Source organism: Gossypium hirsutum, chromosome A01 (genome assembly GCF_007990345.1).
Source record: "Gossypium hirsutum isolate 1008001.06 chromosome A01, Gossypium_hirsutum_v2.1, whole genome shotgun sequence".
Taxonomy (NCBI): Eukaryota; Viridiplantae; Streptophyta; class Magnoliopsida; order Malvales; family Malvaceae; genus Gossypium; species Gossypium hirsutum.
In genome coordinates, this window is record NC_053424.1 from 26,004,081 (window position 1) to 26,018,177 (window position 14,097).

General features: G+C 35.9%; 3 protein-coding genes across 6 annotated transcripts; 2 read left to right on the top strand and 1 right to left on the bottom strand.

Annotated features, from left to right (window-relative positions):
- Positions 1–507: 507 nt before the first annotated feature.
- LOC107917391 (uncharacterized) lies at positions 508–1,811 on the bottom strand. The gene is made up of 4 exons (XM_016846748.1): positions 1,773–1,811; positions 1,504–1,670; positions 765–1,230; positions 508–681 (listed from the first exon to the last, which is right to left on the bottom strand). Exons 1-4 carry the CDS (start codon positions 1,809–1,811, stop codon positions 508–510), a joined length of 846 nt encoding a protein of 281 aa, XP_016702237.1.
- Positions 1,812–4,691: 2,880 nt separating this feature from the next.
- Positions 4,692–8,730, top strand: LOC107918041 (probable protein phosphatase 2C 55). Of its 4 annotated transcripts, none has more exons than XM_041101806.1 (6): positions 4,692–5,079; positions 5,480–6,405; positions 6,499–6,823; positions 7,230–7,379; positions 7,751–8,041; positions 8,455–8,730. In XM_041101806.1, exons 2-6 carry the CDS (start codon positions 5,654–5,656, stop codon positions 8,479–8,481), a joined length of 1,545 nt encoding a protein of 514 aa, XP_040957740.1. In that variant the 5' UTR covers positions 4,692–5,079; positions 5,480–5,653; the 3' UTR covers positions 8,482–8,730. The 4 variants fall into 4 exon arrangements, with proteins under 4 accessions (XP_040957740.1, XP_040957789.1, XP_016703027.1 ...); XM_041101855.1 differs by having other exon boundaries at positions 8,464–8,730; XM_016847538.2 differs by having other exon boundaries at positions 4,717–5,079; positions 5,616–6,405.
- A 523-nt stretch (positions 8,731–9,253) lies between these two features.
- On the top strand, positions 9,254–13,851 carry LOC107916783 (J domain-containing protein required for chloroplast accumulation response 1). Its single transcript, XM_016846153.2, has 8 exons — positions 9,254–10,540; positions 10,995–11,554; positions 11,630–12,061; positions 12,245–12,306; positions 12,426–12,494; positions 12,576–12,653; positions 12,789–12,965; positions 13,594–13,851. The coding sequence occupies exons 1-8, from the start codon at positions 10,152–10,154 to the stop codon at positions 13,630–13,632; spliced, it is 1,806 nt and encodes a 601-aa protein (XP_016701642.1). The 5' UTR covers positions 9,254–10,151; the 3' UTR covers positions 13,633–13,851.
- The last annotated feature ends 246 nt before the right edge of the window (positions 13,852–14,097 follow it).

The window sequence follows — 14,097 nt, forward strand, 5'->3', positions numbered from 1 at the left end:
TGCCATAACTCAAGACTTCCCTTTTTATCACTTTATTTCCTTATTTTATTATATTAAGGATAATATATTACTGTAAAGATTTTCGGGGTATTACATTCTCACAGATTTCTCAATAGTCACACAGTTGTTAGAAAATATAACAGATGGAAAAAAGAAACATATGCAAGAAGAGAAGAGATAACAAATAGCATGGATCAATGATCATATATTAAGGTGAAAACACCAAACTGTTTACAAAAGGAATGAAGGGCAAAATATGGCCAAATTTTCCTACAATTCACCACAATTGAACAAATGTGAATTGTAGGGAAATTTACAAAAAAATTCAGTGACTATGCCTAAGTTTATCAACAGTAGCAATCATAGGAAAATTTACAAAAAAAATTATCTGCCAAGTTAATAAATCAGTAGCAGGCAAATTTACATATTTTCAAAAAGTTAACAAAATGCAGTCTATTCACATCATCATCAATGGTCTGTCATGGATGACTCTTGAGTAGAAAGTATTCATCTAACAGTGGTTGGTTTTCTCTTGAATGGAAGCTTTTGTCTTAGGGCAGCTTGTTGATGAGTTGGGGCAGTAGGTAACTGAGTTAGGGCAGCCTGTTGAGTTGGGGTACCCTCTTGCTGATTTGGGGTAGCCTGTTGCTGAGTTAGGACACCAACTTTATGTCTTTTAACCTACAAGAACAAGAGAAATCTGAAAAACAAACAAATTCATACATAGAAGTATATTGTAACTTAACTTAAGACAAATGACTTACTAAAATGTTTTGGCCAACTTCCCCTTTGCAACTCCTCTTATTGTGGCCTACTCTTTTGCATTTACCGCACCTTATCTCCACCCCTCTCTTACTCAACCTTTCTGTTGTTTGTGGTTCATCAGGTTCTTCCCTTCTCACCTTAGTAGGTCTGCCAGATGGCCTTCTTAGTGGAGGAGGCAATATTGGTGGCATGTTTGACAAAGAGGCCCATTGTTTAGGACCCCTTACTAAACTTACAAAGTTGGAGTAAATTTGAAGTTGGGTTTGCTTGGTATACCAAATTTGTACATAGGTCTCTGGGAACTCTTCTTTTAAATGAATGACAGCTAATGCATGCATGCAAGGGATGCCAGTGAGATCCCAATTCTTGTAGGAGCAGGAATTCTCAACTAAGTCCACCACATGCTGGCTATCTAGACCACATTCAACCTGATACTTGTCCCCACCAGCATGTGATGGAACACACCTAAAAAACAGTCATCATGCTTGTTTAAAACATAATCACTAAAAAAATGATACACACACCCCTAAAAAAACAGCCCCACCAACATGCATATTATAAAAAAAATACTCACTGCATGCATATTAAAAAATATTCAACACACCAACAATCACTGTATGCATATTAAAAAATATTCAACACACCAACAATCAGTGCATGCATATTAAAAACATTCACTAAAATAGCATGTGATCAGCAACATGAAGTTAGAATATAGGCATCAGAAAGAATATTTACTTTAATGAGTCTTTTATATTTACATCCACCTTTTTCTTGATCTTTGGACACAACATTCCATTCCATTTGTCAGCTTCTTCTTTCTTCTTGACAATAAGCAACATAATCTTAATCCTTATTGTTTCCATCATGGTTAGGATAGGTTTCCCTCTTGCTTCCAGTATCATCTGTCAGTAAACAACATAAATGATTAATGAATTGCTAATTATTAGTAAGAAACATAAAACATAGGGGTTTACCTTGTTAAATGATTCAAAAAGATTACTCACCAACATGTCAGAATGACCCCTAATTGAGAAGTGAGACATTGACCAGTGAGTAAGGTTCTTTTCCTTCAACCAATCATAAGTATGCTGATTGGTTTTTCCTCAGTTCATCCATGGCATCCTCAAACTCCCTTGTAGTGCTTGCTCTGGCAGCTTTCCAAAGCAAATCTTTCAATTCCTTTGTTCGAAAACCAGCCTTCTTGAAATTGGCATATAGGTGCCTAACACAGTATCTTGTTTTTGCATTAGGAAACAATATACATATTGCTTCTACAAGTCCCTACAATTAGAAAAAAAATAGTTTAATTCTTTGACAAACCCTAATAGAAACAACATAAAAGAATAAATAAATAAAGTTTTACCTTTTGTTTGTCAGACATGAAAGATATCTCACAATTTCCAAGTCTATTGCAAGCAACTCTAAGAACCAAAGCCATGATGCTTGGTTTTCACTTTCGACAGCAGCATATGCAAGAGGATAGATGCCATTATTTGCATCTATCCCAACAGCTGCATGCAAGTAGCCACCATAGTATCCCTTCAAGAAACATCCATCTAAACCTACTATCCTCCTACAACCAGCCTTATAGCCATCTTTGCATACCTGCAGACAGACATACATCCTTTGAAACAACCTGTTATCCAAATAACAGATTGTTGTTGTTCCCTCATTTTGGGTCCTAACCTCCAACATAAACTGATAAATCTTCTCATATTGAGCTTTATGAGCTCCTTTAATTAATTCAAATACCCTAAGTTTAGCTCTCCTACATTTGGTTAGTGAGACTAAACAACAAAAATCTCTTTTCACATTATGTTGTAATGATTTTAGTGAATAATCAGGATCAATAATGAATTTTTCTTTATAATGTTCACCATCCAAGCTGAGGTTACATTCGTATTTTTATAGACTTTAGAACAAGTATGGCTAGGGTATAAACTCTTAATTTGCCAAGTCTGGTCAGTAGGGTCATTAGGGTTTAGCCTAGAAGCCAATATGAACCAAGAATATTTTCCACTGCAGACTGCCTTTAACCTTTTTAAATCATTTTTGGGAAACTTAATAAAATAACTATTCAACCTACCATACTGCTTGGCAGCTTCTTTTAGACTGTCTTTAGACTTAAAAAACATTCCAACCTTCAGTCTAGGATTACTTATGTCATTCTCTAGGTTGAACTCAGGCCAATTTTGGCCATCTGAGTCAGACCCATATGTACTATCTAACCTCCCAGAATCATCACTATCACACAGTTCATCTACTTCTATACTATCCATGTTTAAACCATCTAAAATAACTCTTTCAGATGCATCACTATCACTACCAGACACATCGCTACCAGACATGTTTTCTTTATTCTCATTAAAATTATCATCAATTAAACCTGCCAAACAAAGTACTCATCAATAAAGGCAAACAATATAGGCAAACACTTTAACCATTTCTGTCAGACAATAACAAATACAAAATACCCAATAATTTAATACAAACACTTCTGTCATGCACATGGCAGACAACAACCAATACAAAAATTAATTTAATCAAACACAATTATTTTTCTCATGCACATGGCAAACAATAATAGGCAATAACCAGTACAATAAAGAAGGTAAATAACAAATTTTGATTTTGTCACATACAATAGGATCTTGGATACAAACAATAATAGATATACACAATAAACATTAGTTTGATAATGGCATTCATACAATGGCAGATACAAATAATGGCAGATATACACAATAAACATCAGTTTGATAATGGCATTCATACAATGGCAGATATACACAATAAACATCAGTTTGATAATGGAATTCGTACAATGGCAGATACGCTAATTAACTCTAAATCGAAATAACAACATTGAAATCCAAAAAATTTAAAACTAAATGCAACAACTTACCCGTTAAAGTGGATGTAACAACACTGGTGGCTTCTCTTCTATTGCCTATTGTCGCTGACAGTAAAAAACACTGAATGGTTTCTGGTTCGTCTTCTTTTCTCCCCAAACAAAATAGACAATCATACCCTAAACCTTATACCCTGTTAATCGATTATTGAATTGATTTCTAACCTTAAACCCTTCTTAATCAATTCCCAATTCAGTTTAAACCCTAAAACCCCCCAAATCACGATCGAAATTTCCCAAATCGATTTTCCTTTCCCCCCCAAATCCTTTTAAACCTAATCTGCTTTTAACCCTAAAACATTAACTCATAACCCTTCAAATTTTTTCCCTAAACCCGCCCCAAACCAAGCACCCATCAGCCATCGCCAACGTGGCAAGTTAACTTGCCACGTCAGGAATCCCGTTAACACCCTAACGATAATCGTTAATCAGTGACTATTTTGTCACTTTTTTATAACGTTGGTGACTGTTTTGTAACTTTTTGAAAGTTGAGTGACTAAAATGAAACCTAGGTGACTATTTTGTCAGCAACCCCAAAGTTGGGTGACTGTTAGTGTAATTTACCCTTAAAAATATTAACTCTACTATTGATTGAGTCTTAACTGAATTGGTATCAGTATTATTGCTAATATAGGAGGACATAAATTTGAGTGTACTGAAGCGCATTGTCCTCCTATTTAAGGGTTGGAAAGAGTTATGGCTAGTTCTATCCATTATATTAAAAAGAACACATATAATAAAAACATATAATAAGATTAATACAAAAAAAATATTAATTTTACTAAATAATAAATATTAACTCTATTCCAATTTAATTTTTTTAGCAAAAGCAAAGATTTCTACTTTCCACTTCCGATCTTCGGCGTCCAACTAATTTGGGTGATCATTAAATATTCCAATTCCAACAATAATATACGTAATAACATACGGAGTACCGTTAAGTGTCTTAAAGACAATTCTACCCTCATCGAAATCTCCAAAACAACCAAAGCCATTGAGTAAATTTTAGGTCACCGAATAGTGAAATCTGTCATTCCAAATTTAAATTTGCCAGGTTTAGGTCAAAAGATTATCCGTGACAATTCTCGAGTAAAAATAGGAAAGTTTTAGGCTTTAGCTTTATTACGGCTGGCCTCCCTCCCTTACTCACCTGTTTTTAGGGTTTCATTGATTTCGGTTTGCTGAGTATCGTCGCCCCCCAGAACTTTCTTTACTTCCACTTTTTGCCAGAACATTCTGCATCTCGATGTTTGGAGTCTTTTGTTTCTTTTAAGGTTTCATCTCAAGGCAAGCAGAAAGAAGAACCGGTTTCTTGTGGTTCTTTCTAAACCGATCGATTCATTTCTAGGTCCCCAGAACTTTGGGGGGATTAGGGTTTTTGCTTTGATGGCTCTGTAAATGTGAGTTTTCCTGCCTTTTAGTATGTGCCTTCTTTCTTTGAAGTTTTGACGTTTTGTTCTGCAATTTTTGGTTTCAAGAAATTTAGGATTTCTTTCCATTTTTCTTTTCTGTTAGATCGTCTTGTTAATTAGCTGATTTTGGAATAATTATATCATATCTGGGTTGATTTCGATTCCTTTCTATGGCGGATTTAGATTATTATATTGATTTTTTTAATTGAAATCAAGCTCAGGTGAACTTTTTTTATTTTTACTTTTCTCTATTTTGTTTCATTTAACGTTATTTATATGTATCGGATTATCGTTTGCAATCTTTTTCTTTATTTTGGTCCATTTGTTTCTTTATTTATTTAGTTGGTTTATTAACTTGGTGTCTGCAAACGTTTGCCTTTCTTTCCAGGTTTCTAAATTCCTGCTGTTTTTTGAAGGGAGAGCAGGAATTATCTATGTTTTTAGTACTCTAAGGTTTAGATGTGTTAAAAAGTTATGAGATATTCTTCTGCATATAGTAGTGACTTTTGTGTTCTCTGTAATAGACTGTTCGAAGCAAAATTGCTTTGCTTAAGAGGATAAGATGCCATCTACTTATTTTTGGAGACTGAGGAGTGCAGTTCAGAATGGAATTCAGAGAACAGAGTGCGGGAGTCAGGATTCAATAGAAGTTCTGATAGGTACAGGGAAGCTTGGGTTTGGGAATTACAGGTTTTTTCACTCTTTAAGATTTTCGAGGCTTGTGGATTTGCGAGGACTTTTGCAACCCGGGACTGTTTTGGCTGCAAGATCTGATTCTCACGTGGCTAACCGAAGAAGGAACATTTCTGTTGTGGGAGCAGTTTCTCGAACCATATCTGTTCCATCTGTTTCAGGCCCTGCTTTCCAGGTTTGTGGGTATCATATTGATAGTGTACTTGCTGACTCCAGTCAAATATCGTCAGTGAGCAAATTACAGAGTAAACCTATGGCTGCTTCTGGTTCTAGAGTTGTAATCGGTGGATATCTTGTTGATACATCAAAGCTAAAGCATGAGCACCTTTCATCATCAAAAAGTAGTACCAACATCTTTTACAGCAATAAAAGTTTGAATAGCTGCATACAAGCTAGAATGAGTTTGAAAAACCCTGAGAAACCTAACAATTCACCAATATATGGATATTTCATGTATAGTGTTGGAAAAAGGTGGTGCAATTTTGATAGTCTGTTAGGTTCAGGTTCCAGTGCTTTCCATAGCTCATTGCATTGTTTATCAGCGGGGACTTTGCCTGATGTTTCCTTTGATAATTCCAGAAGTGAGGAACAGGGTAACAATTCCTCCGTGTCATCAGAAGAGTATGTTTTCTGTGCACTTTTCAATTTCCTTTTACTAAATTATTACAATATCTTAGCATTTTGTATTTATGCCATGTTTGACAATCATGACAGGAAGATTTCTGCTGGCAAAACTCTGAAGCTGCTTTCGGGATCATGTTATCTTCCCCATCCTGACAAAGAAGATACTGGAGGAGAGGACGCACATTTCATATGTGCAGATGAACAAGCAGTAGGTGTAGCAGACGGAGTTGGTGGCTGGGCAGATCTAGGTGTCGATGCAGGTCTGTATTCTCGGGAACTCATGTCTAACTCCGTATCTGCTATCCGAGAGGAGCCCAAAGGTTCAATTGACCCTGCAAGAGTCTTAGAGAAAGCTCACTCTAGCACAAAAGCTAAAGGTTCCTCAACAGCGTGCATCATAGCACTCACAGACCAGGTAAGCCTTTTATGTTCTGGGCTTTTGCCTATCATGTCCGGTTTCTAATTCCAATGTGGGTTGCTGTGCTTAAAATGAACTGAGGATCTAATAACTTGAAATTAGGTGTCTTTATCCAAATGAATTTGCAAGGGATTTCATCTTTTATGTAGAGAAACCTGAAATGGGCCTTAGCCAGAAGTTATCCTTGTATCTGACCTTAATGAGGGCTAAAATCCTGGTACCGGTGACTCGTGGTACCTTGGTAAAACTTGAAATGATGTCATAAATTAAATTTAGGCTTTATGTAGTAATATGCATTCCTCTTTGACTTTTAAAATTAGAAATTACACCAATTACCTTCTTCTTGGATTACTGAATGAAGTTACTTGCTCGATAGTATAATAGATTTTGGTCCTTACTGCAGGGTCTTCATGCTATAAATTTGGGGGACAGTGGTTTTATGGTTGTTCGAGATGGATGCACTATATTTAGATCCCCTGTTCAGCAGCATGATTTTAACTTCACATATCAACTTGAGAGTGGAAGTAATGGTGATTTACCTAGCTCTGGTCAGGTACATATGTTCCCCTTGTGCTATTACTGGAAAAGGTCCTTTATTTTGAGTTATAATGAAATTTTTTATTTTGTTATCTTATTGAAAAAAAAAATTCTGTTTCAATGGATATTTGCTCTGGTGGCCCTGGGATGTTAGATGATTGATTTTGCTGACATTTCCTGCTGATAATGACTTCAAAATATTTAAATAGGAAAGGATATCCTTTTGTATTTCTCAAACTGATAGGTCAACCAAATTATTAATTAAGCATTGGTTTTCTGTGTTACCATATTAAACAATAGTTTCAAGCTTGGTTATTTATGTTAGGCTTTTATTTTACTTGATTGTTATGAAATATCTGAATGACCTGAATCTTCCGGCCTGATCAGGTCTTTGCAGTTCCTGTTGCTCCTGGAGATGTTATCATTGCTGGCACAGATGGACTGTTCGATAACTTGTACAATAACGAAATTACTGCAGTGGTGGTTCATGCGGTGAGAGCTGGTTTGGGGCCTCAAGTGACTGCTCAGAAGATAGCAGCATTGGCAAGGCAACGAGCACAGGATAGAGACCGACAAACACCTTTCTCCACTGCTGCTCAAGATGCTGGATTCCGTTATTATGGTGGAAAGCTTGATGACATTACTGTTGTTGTGTCATACATTACCAGCTCCGAAGAAGTATGTTTCTTTGTTTCTTTCTCTCTTGCATTTGCTCTTAATCCTTTCTTTCTTTCTTTCTTTCTTTTACGGAATCAAAAGAGGATAGTTCATTCATGTTGCCTTCCAGAGCTCATTGCTTAAACCTGTTTTCTCTTTTACCTGGATTGTATGCTTTTCTTCCTGAACACACACTACTCTTCCTACCTAGCCTAGAGTTGGGCTGTCACCTTCCCATTTGACCTACGTCATAAAATAAAACATCGGGGACAATTCCATTTTGTTGGTTTTAGTGAAGCCTTTTGATTTCCAACATAAACGTAATCGTAACTGTTAAAAAGAGATGTGTTAAAGAACATTGGTACTTGTCTTTGATCCATGCTAATAATTTCATGTTTACTTTTGTAAGGCTGCTAATGTGTTTTAATTCTTAGTTAATGCAGGAGAACAAGTCTAGGTGAAGTTAGTGAAGCTGGTATGGCCTGTGATCCAAATTTCGTTTATCAGTTGATCAGTTGGCATTGGGCGATGGAATGGATGATTGGATCTTTGTTTTGTACTATAGTTAGCAATCAACCAACTTTCCCCCTCTTCTTTTTGATGAATTATTCTTTTACCATATGCTTCCGTCAAGTTCCTTTCCTCTGGATCCATATTCAAACCACAACATTTGTAAATATATATTGCTGGTAGACTATTTCTTTATGAAATTAAATGTTGTTGCTGGAAAATAAAAATCAAATATAAGGCCTTGCCCTGTTAGTAGAATTCATAGAATTGGAACTGGAAGTTGATTTAACCGGTGAAAAAATTGATTCAGTCGGTAAAATGTTTATTATATTAAATTAAAATCTTATGTCCTAAAATTACAAGAAGCATAATTGAAGTATTGTTCAAAATAACTCACATGATTTATACGAAGACTTGAATATGACCTGCAAGTAAAATCTTTAGATTTTTTATTCTGAAACAGGAAATTAAAAATAAAAGGAAAATAAAATCGTAACGAAACTAAGTCATTCTCTGAAATTTGGGTGGATCCAGTTAGATCCGATACTGCAGAAAACAAGTCAATGGAATGCTAGCGAAGAACCATTTAGCTGCTAGTGTTGAGTAGGAAGTTAAGAGTGGCAGTTGCCAATTCAAAATGAGAAGGGATGTTGGAGGCTTGATTTTCTAGCATTAAACGGACTTGATATAAGTATCTAGTTATAGATGAGACCACCTTGTTGAGTTCTGCAAATTATATGTTTGTCTCTGGATTCAAGTTCCCAAGCTCGAGGGAGTTTTTGCAACAATGGAACATGGTAGCAACACAATAGACATGTGACAGACATGTTCCTGGTTTTCTTTTTTTTTAACAAAATTCTGAGCTCCTTTTGTATGTTGTTATCACGTCTATAAATTTCTCAAGTGAGAGCGACTCCTCACAACCTTTTCTTTTCACTCCAATTACTGTAATTAAATTCTTCACCAGTAAATCTGGACTTGCAGGTTTTTTTTTTTTTCATTCAAAACCAGAAAATTAATAAGGCCTGGGTGTTTTTCGTTCTTTGGATTTCTCATTTCTCTTCGACATCCGAGTATCAGTCATTATTTTCCTGAAGGGGGAAAAAAGAGAGAATCTGCCATATCTCAGCGCTAAAACAGAAAAATAATCATCACAGCTGTGGATCCAAGTAGAGTTTTTGGGGAAAACGAACTCAGAATCAACATATATCACAAATAATTCGAAATTTGTTCATTGAATGAAAAAAATAGATAGACTTGAAAGAGGCCAACCCTTTGTTCTTTTGGCATTTTTCCACCCTTATCCATAGATAAATACACAAATCACTTTAGTTTTTTTTTTTTTTTTGTGGCTTACCTTAAATCTTTTGATAAGCCTCTCAAACTTGTAATTCCAGCCTGTCTTTCTTTCCTTTCCTTGAACTTTCTCTATCAAAATTCCAAAAAACCAGTCTGTTGTCTTTCCTTTCTCATGAAACTTCCTAAGCTTCACCAACACAAAACATGCTCTGCACTTTGATTTGCGGTTACCCTTTTCACAGTTCAACAACCATGAAGGTGATGCAGAGATTTTCACTGAAAGCAAAGTGTTGTTTTAAGCTATAGTCCTCAAGAGACATTCATGGACTCCAACTCAGATTTCGATGATGTCTTCGGTGGTCCACCAAGGAGGTCATCAGTTCAAGAGACACGATACAGTTTTTGTGAAAACATGGAATCATCATCTGGTTTTAGGACAAGTGATGAAACAGTGGTGGCACCAAGGGATTCATGGTCTGGTTTAAGCGAAAAGCCGGTGTTTGGTGAAGAAGGGATGATGGTGAATCGAAGAAGATACTCCAAAAACGACTTCTTTGGTGATATTTTTGGAGGGAGTCAATCTTTGACTTCTTCTCCAAGAAAGTATGAGATGAAGGACCCTTTTGCACCTGTTTCACAGTTATTGAGTCCTTGTAGGCCTTTGCCACCAAAGGCTGAACCTTTTGCCACTTCAGCTCCTTCTCAATTCAGGTTCTGATTTCACTTTTTTGGCCTTCATGTTGTTGTATTCAAGCCTTTTTTTTTTCTTAGTTTCTTAGCTATATATCCAGTATTTCATGTTTTCTGTTGCATCTACAAATTCCAACACTTGTTCCATGTTTTAAGAAAGAAAAAAAAAACAGTAAACTTGTCTTCTAACAGTGTTTAAGTGGTGCAAATTTGGTGTTTCATGTTGTTGCTAAACTGTTGTACTTAATGTCCTTTAGTTACTCATCATGTGTTATTTATTGATAAAACCACTGAAATCTCTGAGTTTATAAAGATTGTTAAGTTTATTTGTATACATTTTCTATGTTGCTCAGACTCTTTATGCTCTTGAAGTACTGTTTGACACATATTTTCAGATACTCATACCTGAGTCCAAGTAACATGGAACATTTTTATTGAGCGAATAACTTACTTTTCCCACCTTTTAACTTCCCAGCCTTCCTGCTAAATTGAACAAAGGAACGGACCTCGGCGATCCCGTATCTAAAAGCAAGGAATGGTCTTTGAATGGTTCAAGTAACTATGCATATTCTCCTATGTCAAGATTCTCAGGCCAAGCAAATCGAGATAAAGATCAGGAAATGAGAAGTAATTTTCAAGGAAATTCGAAGGAAGATTCAATCAGTTCGGGAATTCCGGGAAATGACAACCAGTTTCACTTCTCGATATACAAATGGGCAAACAAAGGAGGCTTACCATTTCCCATTCCTCTAAGAGGAAATTATAGACTAAAAGAAAAGGATAAACTGCAGAGATGCTCAAGTGCTAACGGTTGGATAGCTTGTGAAAGTATAGCAATGGAACCAAAAGCAAACTTGCATAATAATTTCAACTCAACTGATAAATTGTCATCACATGACATGAATGAACATGGATCTCCTAATGATATGAGGAACAAAGACGATGAACCTGTTCAAATTATCGAGGAAGAAACATATAAGCCTCCACGGAAGCCGCAGAATTTGTTTTTCGACAATGAAGATGTCAATGAACAAGGTATGTCATAGTGAAGATGGTATGTTTTGGTGCTGCTGTGCTTGTTCTTATGCTGATTTTCTTCGACATATGCAGGCCATGATGAGATAATAAAAAATGCTGAAACATCTGAAAAGAAAGAGAAGAAGTTGTCTGAAAATCTTGATGGTAAAAGCGTTAAGAAACAGGATAAGAACAAAACGGCTACTTCCAACAATGTGGGAACCAGTACAATGAATGTTAAAAGTTCTCCTAGGAACTCTTGGGATAATGGAAAAGGCAGAATTAGAGGAAATGTCAAAGAATTCATTAAAATTTTCAACCAGGAAACTTCCCCGAAACCAAGAGCCGATAATCATAGCTCTAGACCGAAGCAAAGACATAATGTAAAGCCAGAGACGGAACCAAATATTAGTACGAGTGAAAAGGATGAAAAATTTTACATGCCTAACTTGCAACACAAGAAAAAATCTCCAGATGTTCCTGTTGGCAATCAAATTAATACCAATGGCTCATCAAAAGCTACCGGTTAGTTTATTTGGTTTTTCTTAACTAAATACAAAGGAGTAAGGCTCATTACATAACGTGAACTGCTAAAAAGTATCCTTTTTTCTCACTATGTTTACATCATTTGACCTTTCTTTCAATTAGTACACCATGAATTTTCAAATGTTCAATACTAATTTTCCACTTACTCTATGTTGGCATCAGTTTCTGATGGCTCCAAGACAATTGCTGAAGATCCAACAGAGTCATCTGAGATCAACTTTTCGGTATGTATGTCATACATGATTTCACTTCATATCTATCCGAGTATATAACAGTTGAAATTTGAAGTTATATGGTATTGGCTGAATCTCTAATGAACTGCTCTACTTTGGGTGATGAACAGATAGAAGACCTGACACCAGAAGAAGAGAAAGTTTTGCCACAACATGGCATTGATTATGAAGAAATACAGGTAACAAATACTACACCAAAAGTAGCTTTATACATATTGACAAACACCCATGTTGCTTCACATTACTTCATTGTAATGCAGGCCATTGATGCTAAAATACGGCAATGGTCAAATGGGAAACAAGGAAATATCCGTTCACTGCTGTCAACCTTACAATACGTAAGTAGTAATATATTCAACTTCAATCACCAGTATTTTCCCACATCTTAAGAGGGTGTGACCACCATGGATAAATGGGAAGAAATATGGGTTGAGGGTAATGTAAACAAGTTTGGCTTTTTGTGTGTAAACCAGGTACTTTGGGCTGATAGTGGTTGGAAACCAGTGCCTCTTTCTGATATAATTGAAGGAAGAACAGTTAAGAAATCATACCAAAAAGCTCTACTCTGTCTTCATCCAGATAAACTACAACAGAAGGGTGCTGCCCCTTATAAAAAGTACACTGCAGAGAAAGTCTTCGATATTCTGCAGGTAATTTATATTTTCTTCTCCTTTGGGTTGCAGAAAATGAATATACCGCATCTAAAACACCTACTCCAGTCCCAGAAACATAGATTCTTATTACCAAGTTGTCTTTCATATGGGTAATTCTGTGTGATAATAGAAGTAAAAGCTAAGAAATTTGTCCCTGGAGTTGGTGTTGGCCTACCAAATCTGTTTGATACATATGATCAATTATTGTACTTCAAACAATCCTCCAAGTTTAAACAAATGGACAAACGCTCCCAGACAGACCATGCATGAACTGTCACAGGCAGAAATTTTCTACATATGGGATGACTGGTTGTTTGCCCACATTTCGACTTATAGGACAGAAACCCTAACTGCAACTTATCACTGTGCTGGTCCAAACCTTTAAGTATCCTTGTGTGATACATATATAGGACACTTTCGAAAGTCCTTCACATATATTTCCTCATATCCAACACCCGCATGCGAATATGAATAACAAACACGTGGTTAAAACGTGAGCTGTCTTATATCATACTATTTTCCATGTTACTATGTTTTAAAAAAATAATCTATCACTATGAGTTGCAAGGCAAATTTGGTTTCAGTTCAGACAATACAATGTCTGATTCACCTCTTGCCATTTCAGGATGCATGGGATCAGTTCAACGCGCTCGGTTCGATCTGATTTACTATTTGTTCGATCGCCATATTTCATCTATTCACAACAAAAAGGAAAACAAAAATGCAGAGATTTGAAGGAGAATGCACAGGATTATTTCATCTTCAGAGATTTTTTACAAAAATTGAACAAGGTTATACAAAAACTGCTTTATTATTTGTATTGGCCAAACTGTGTCCTACAGTTCTTTTCATTTCTGAATATGAATATCATGTTGCATGCTCATTATGGAATATATCTAACACCAATTCTTCAAACCACGTAAAAGAAATGAAGGGGAAAAAACTGACACCATGAAATGGGGTTTAAAGAAGTATTCAAACTCAATCTTTAGTAAATAAAAAAAGGGAAAATTGATTGATTGAGTAAATTAAAATCAGGGAAAATAGAAAGAAAGGTGCATCAGATAAGGTGGGATATAGGCATCATGTGAGAAGAGCCTGCAAACAATGCTGATAGGTGAAGAAAAAG

Bases quoted from the DNA above. Each gene is read 5' to 3' on its own strand.
- LOC107918041 (XM_041101806.1), top strand. From the start codon at position 5,654: ATGCCATCTACTTATTTTTGGAGACTGAGGAGTGCAGTTCAGAATGGA. The intron at 6,824-7,229 runs GTAAGCCTTTTA...TCCTTACTGCAG, and splicing joins TCATAGCACTCACAGACCAG to GGTCTTCATGCTATAAATTT. The intron at 8,042-8,454 runs GTATGTTTCTTT...TTTAATTCTTAG, and splicing joins ACATTACCAGCTCCGAAGAA to TTAATGCAGGAGAACAAGTC.
- LOC107917391 (XM_016846748.1), bottom strand. From the start codon at position 1,811: ATGTCTCACTTCTCAATTAGGGGTCATTCTGACATGTTG. The intron at 1,671-1,772 runs GTGAGTAATCTT...GTTTACTGACAG, and splicing joins GGGGTCATTCTGACATGTTG to ATGATACTGGAAGCAAGAGG. The intron at 682-764 runs GTAAGTCATTTG...TTGTTCTTGTAG, and splicing joins AAGTTGGCCAAAACATTTTA to GTTAAAAGACATAAAGTTGG.
- LOC107916783 (XM_016846153.2), top strand. From the start codon at position 10,152: ATGGACTCCAACTCAGATTTCGATGATGTCTTCGGTGGTCCACCAAGG. The intron at 11,555-11,629 runs GTATGTCATAGT...CGACATATGCAG, and splicing joins TGAAGATGTCAATGAACAAG to GCCATGATGAGATAATAAAA. The intron at 12,495-12,575 runs GTAACAAATACT...ATTGTAATGCAG, and splicing joins TTGATTATGAAGAAATACAG to GCCATTGATGCTAAAATACG.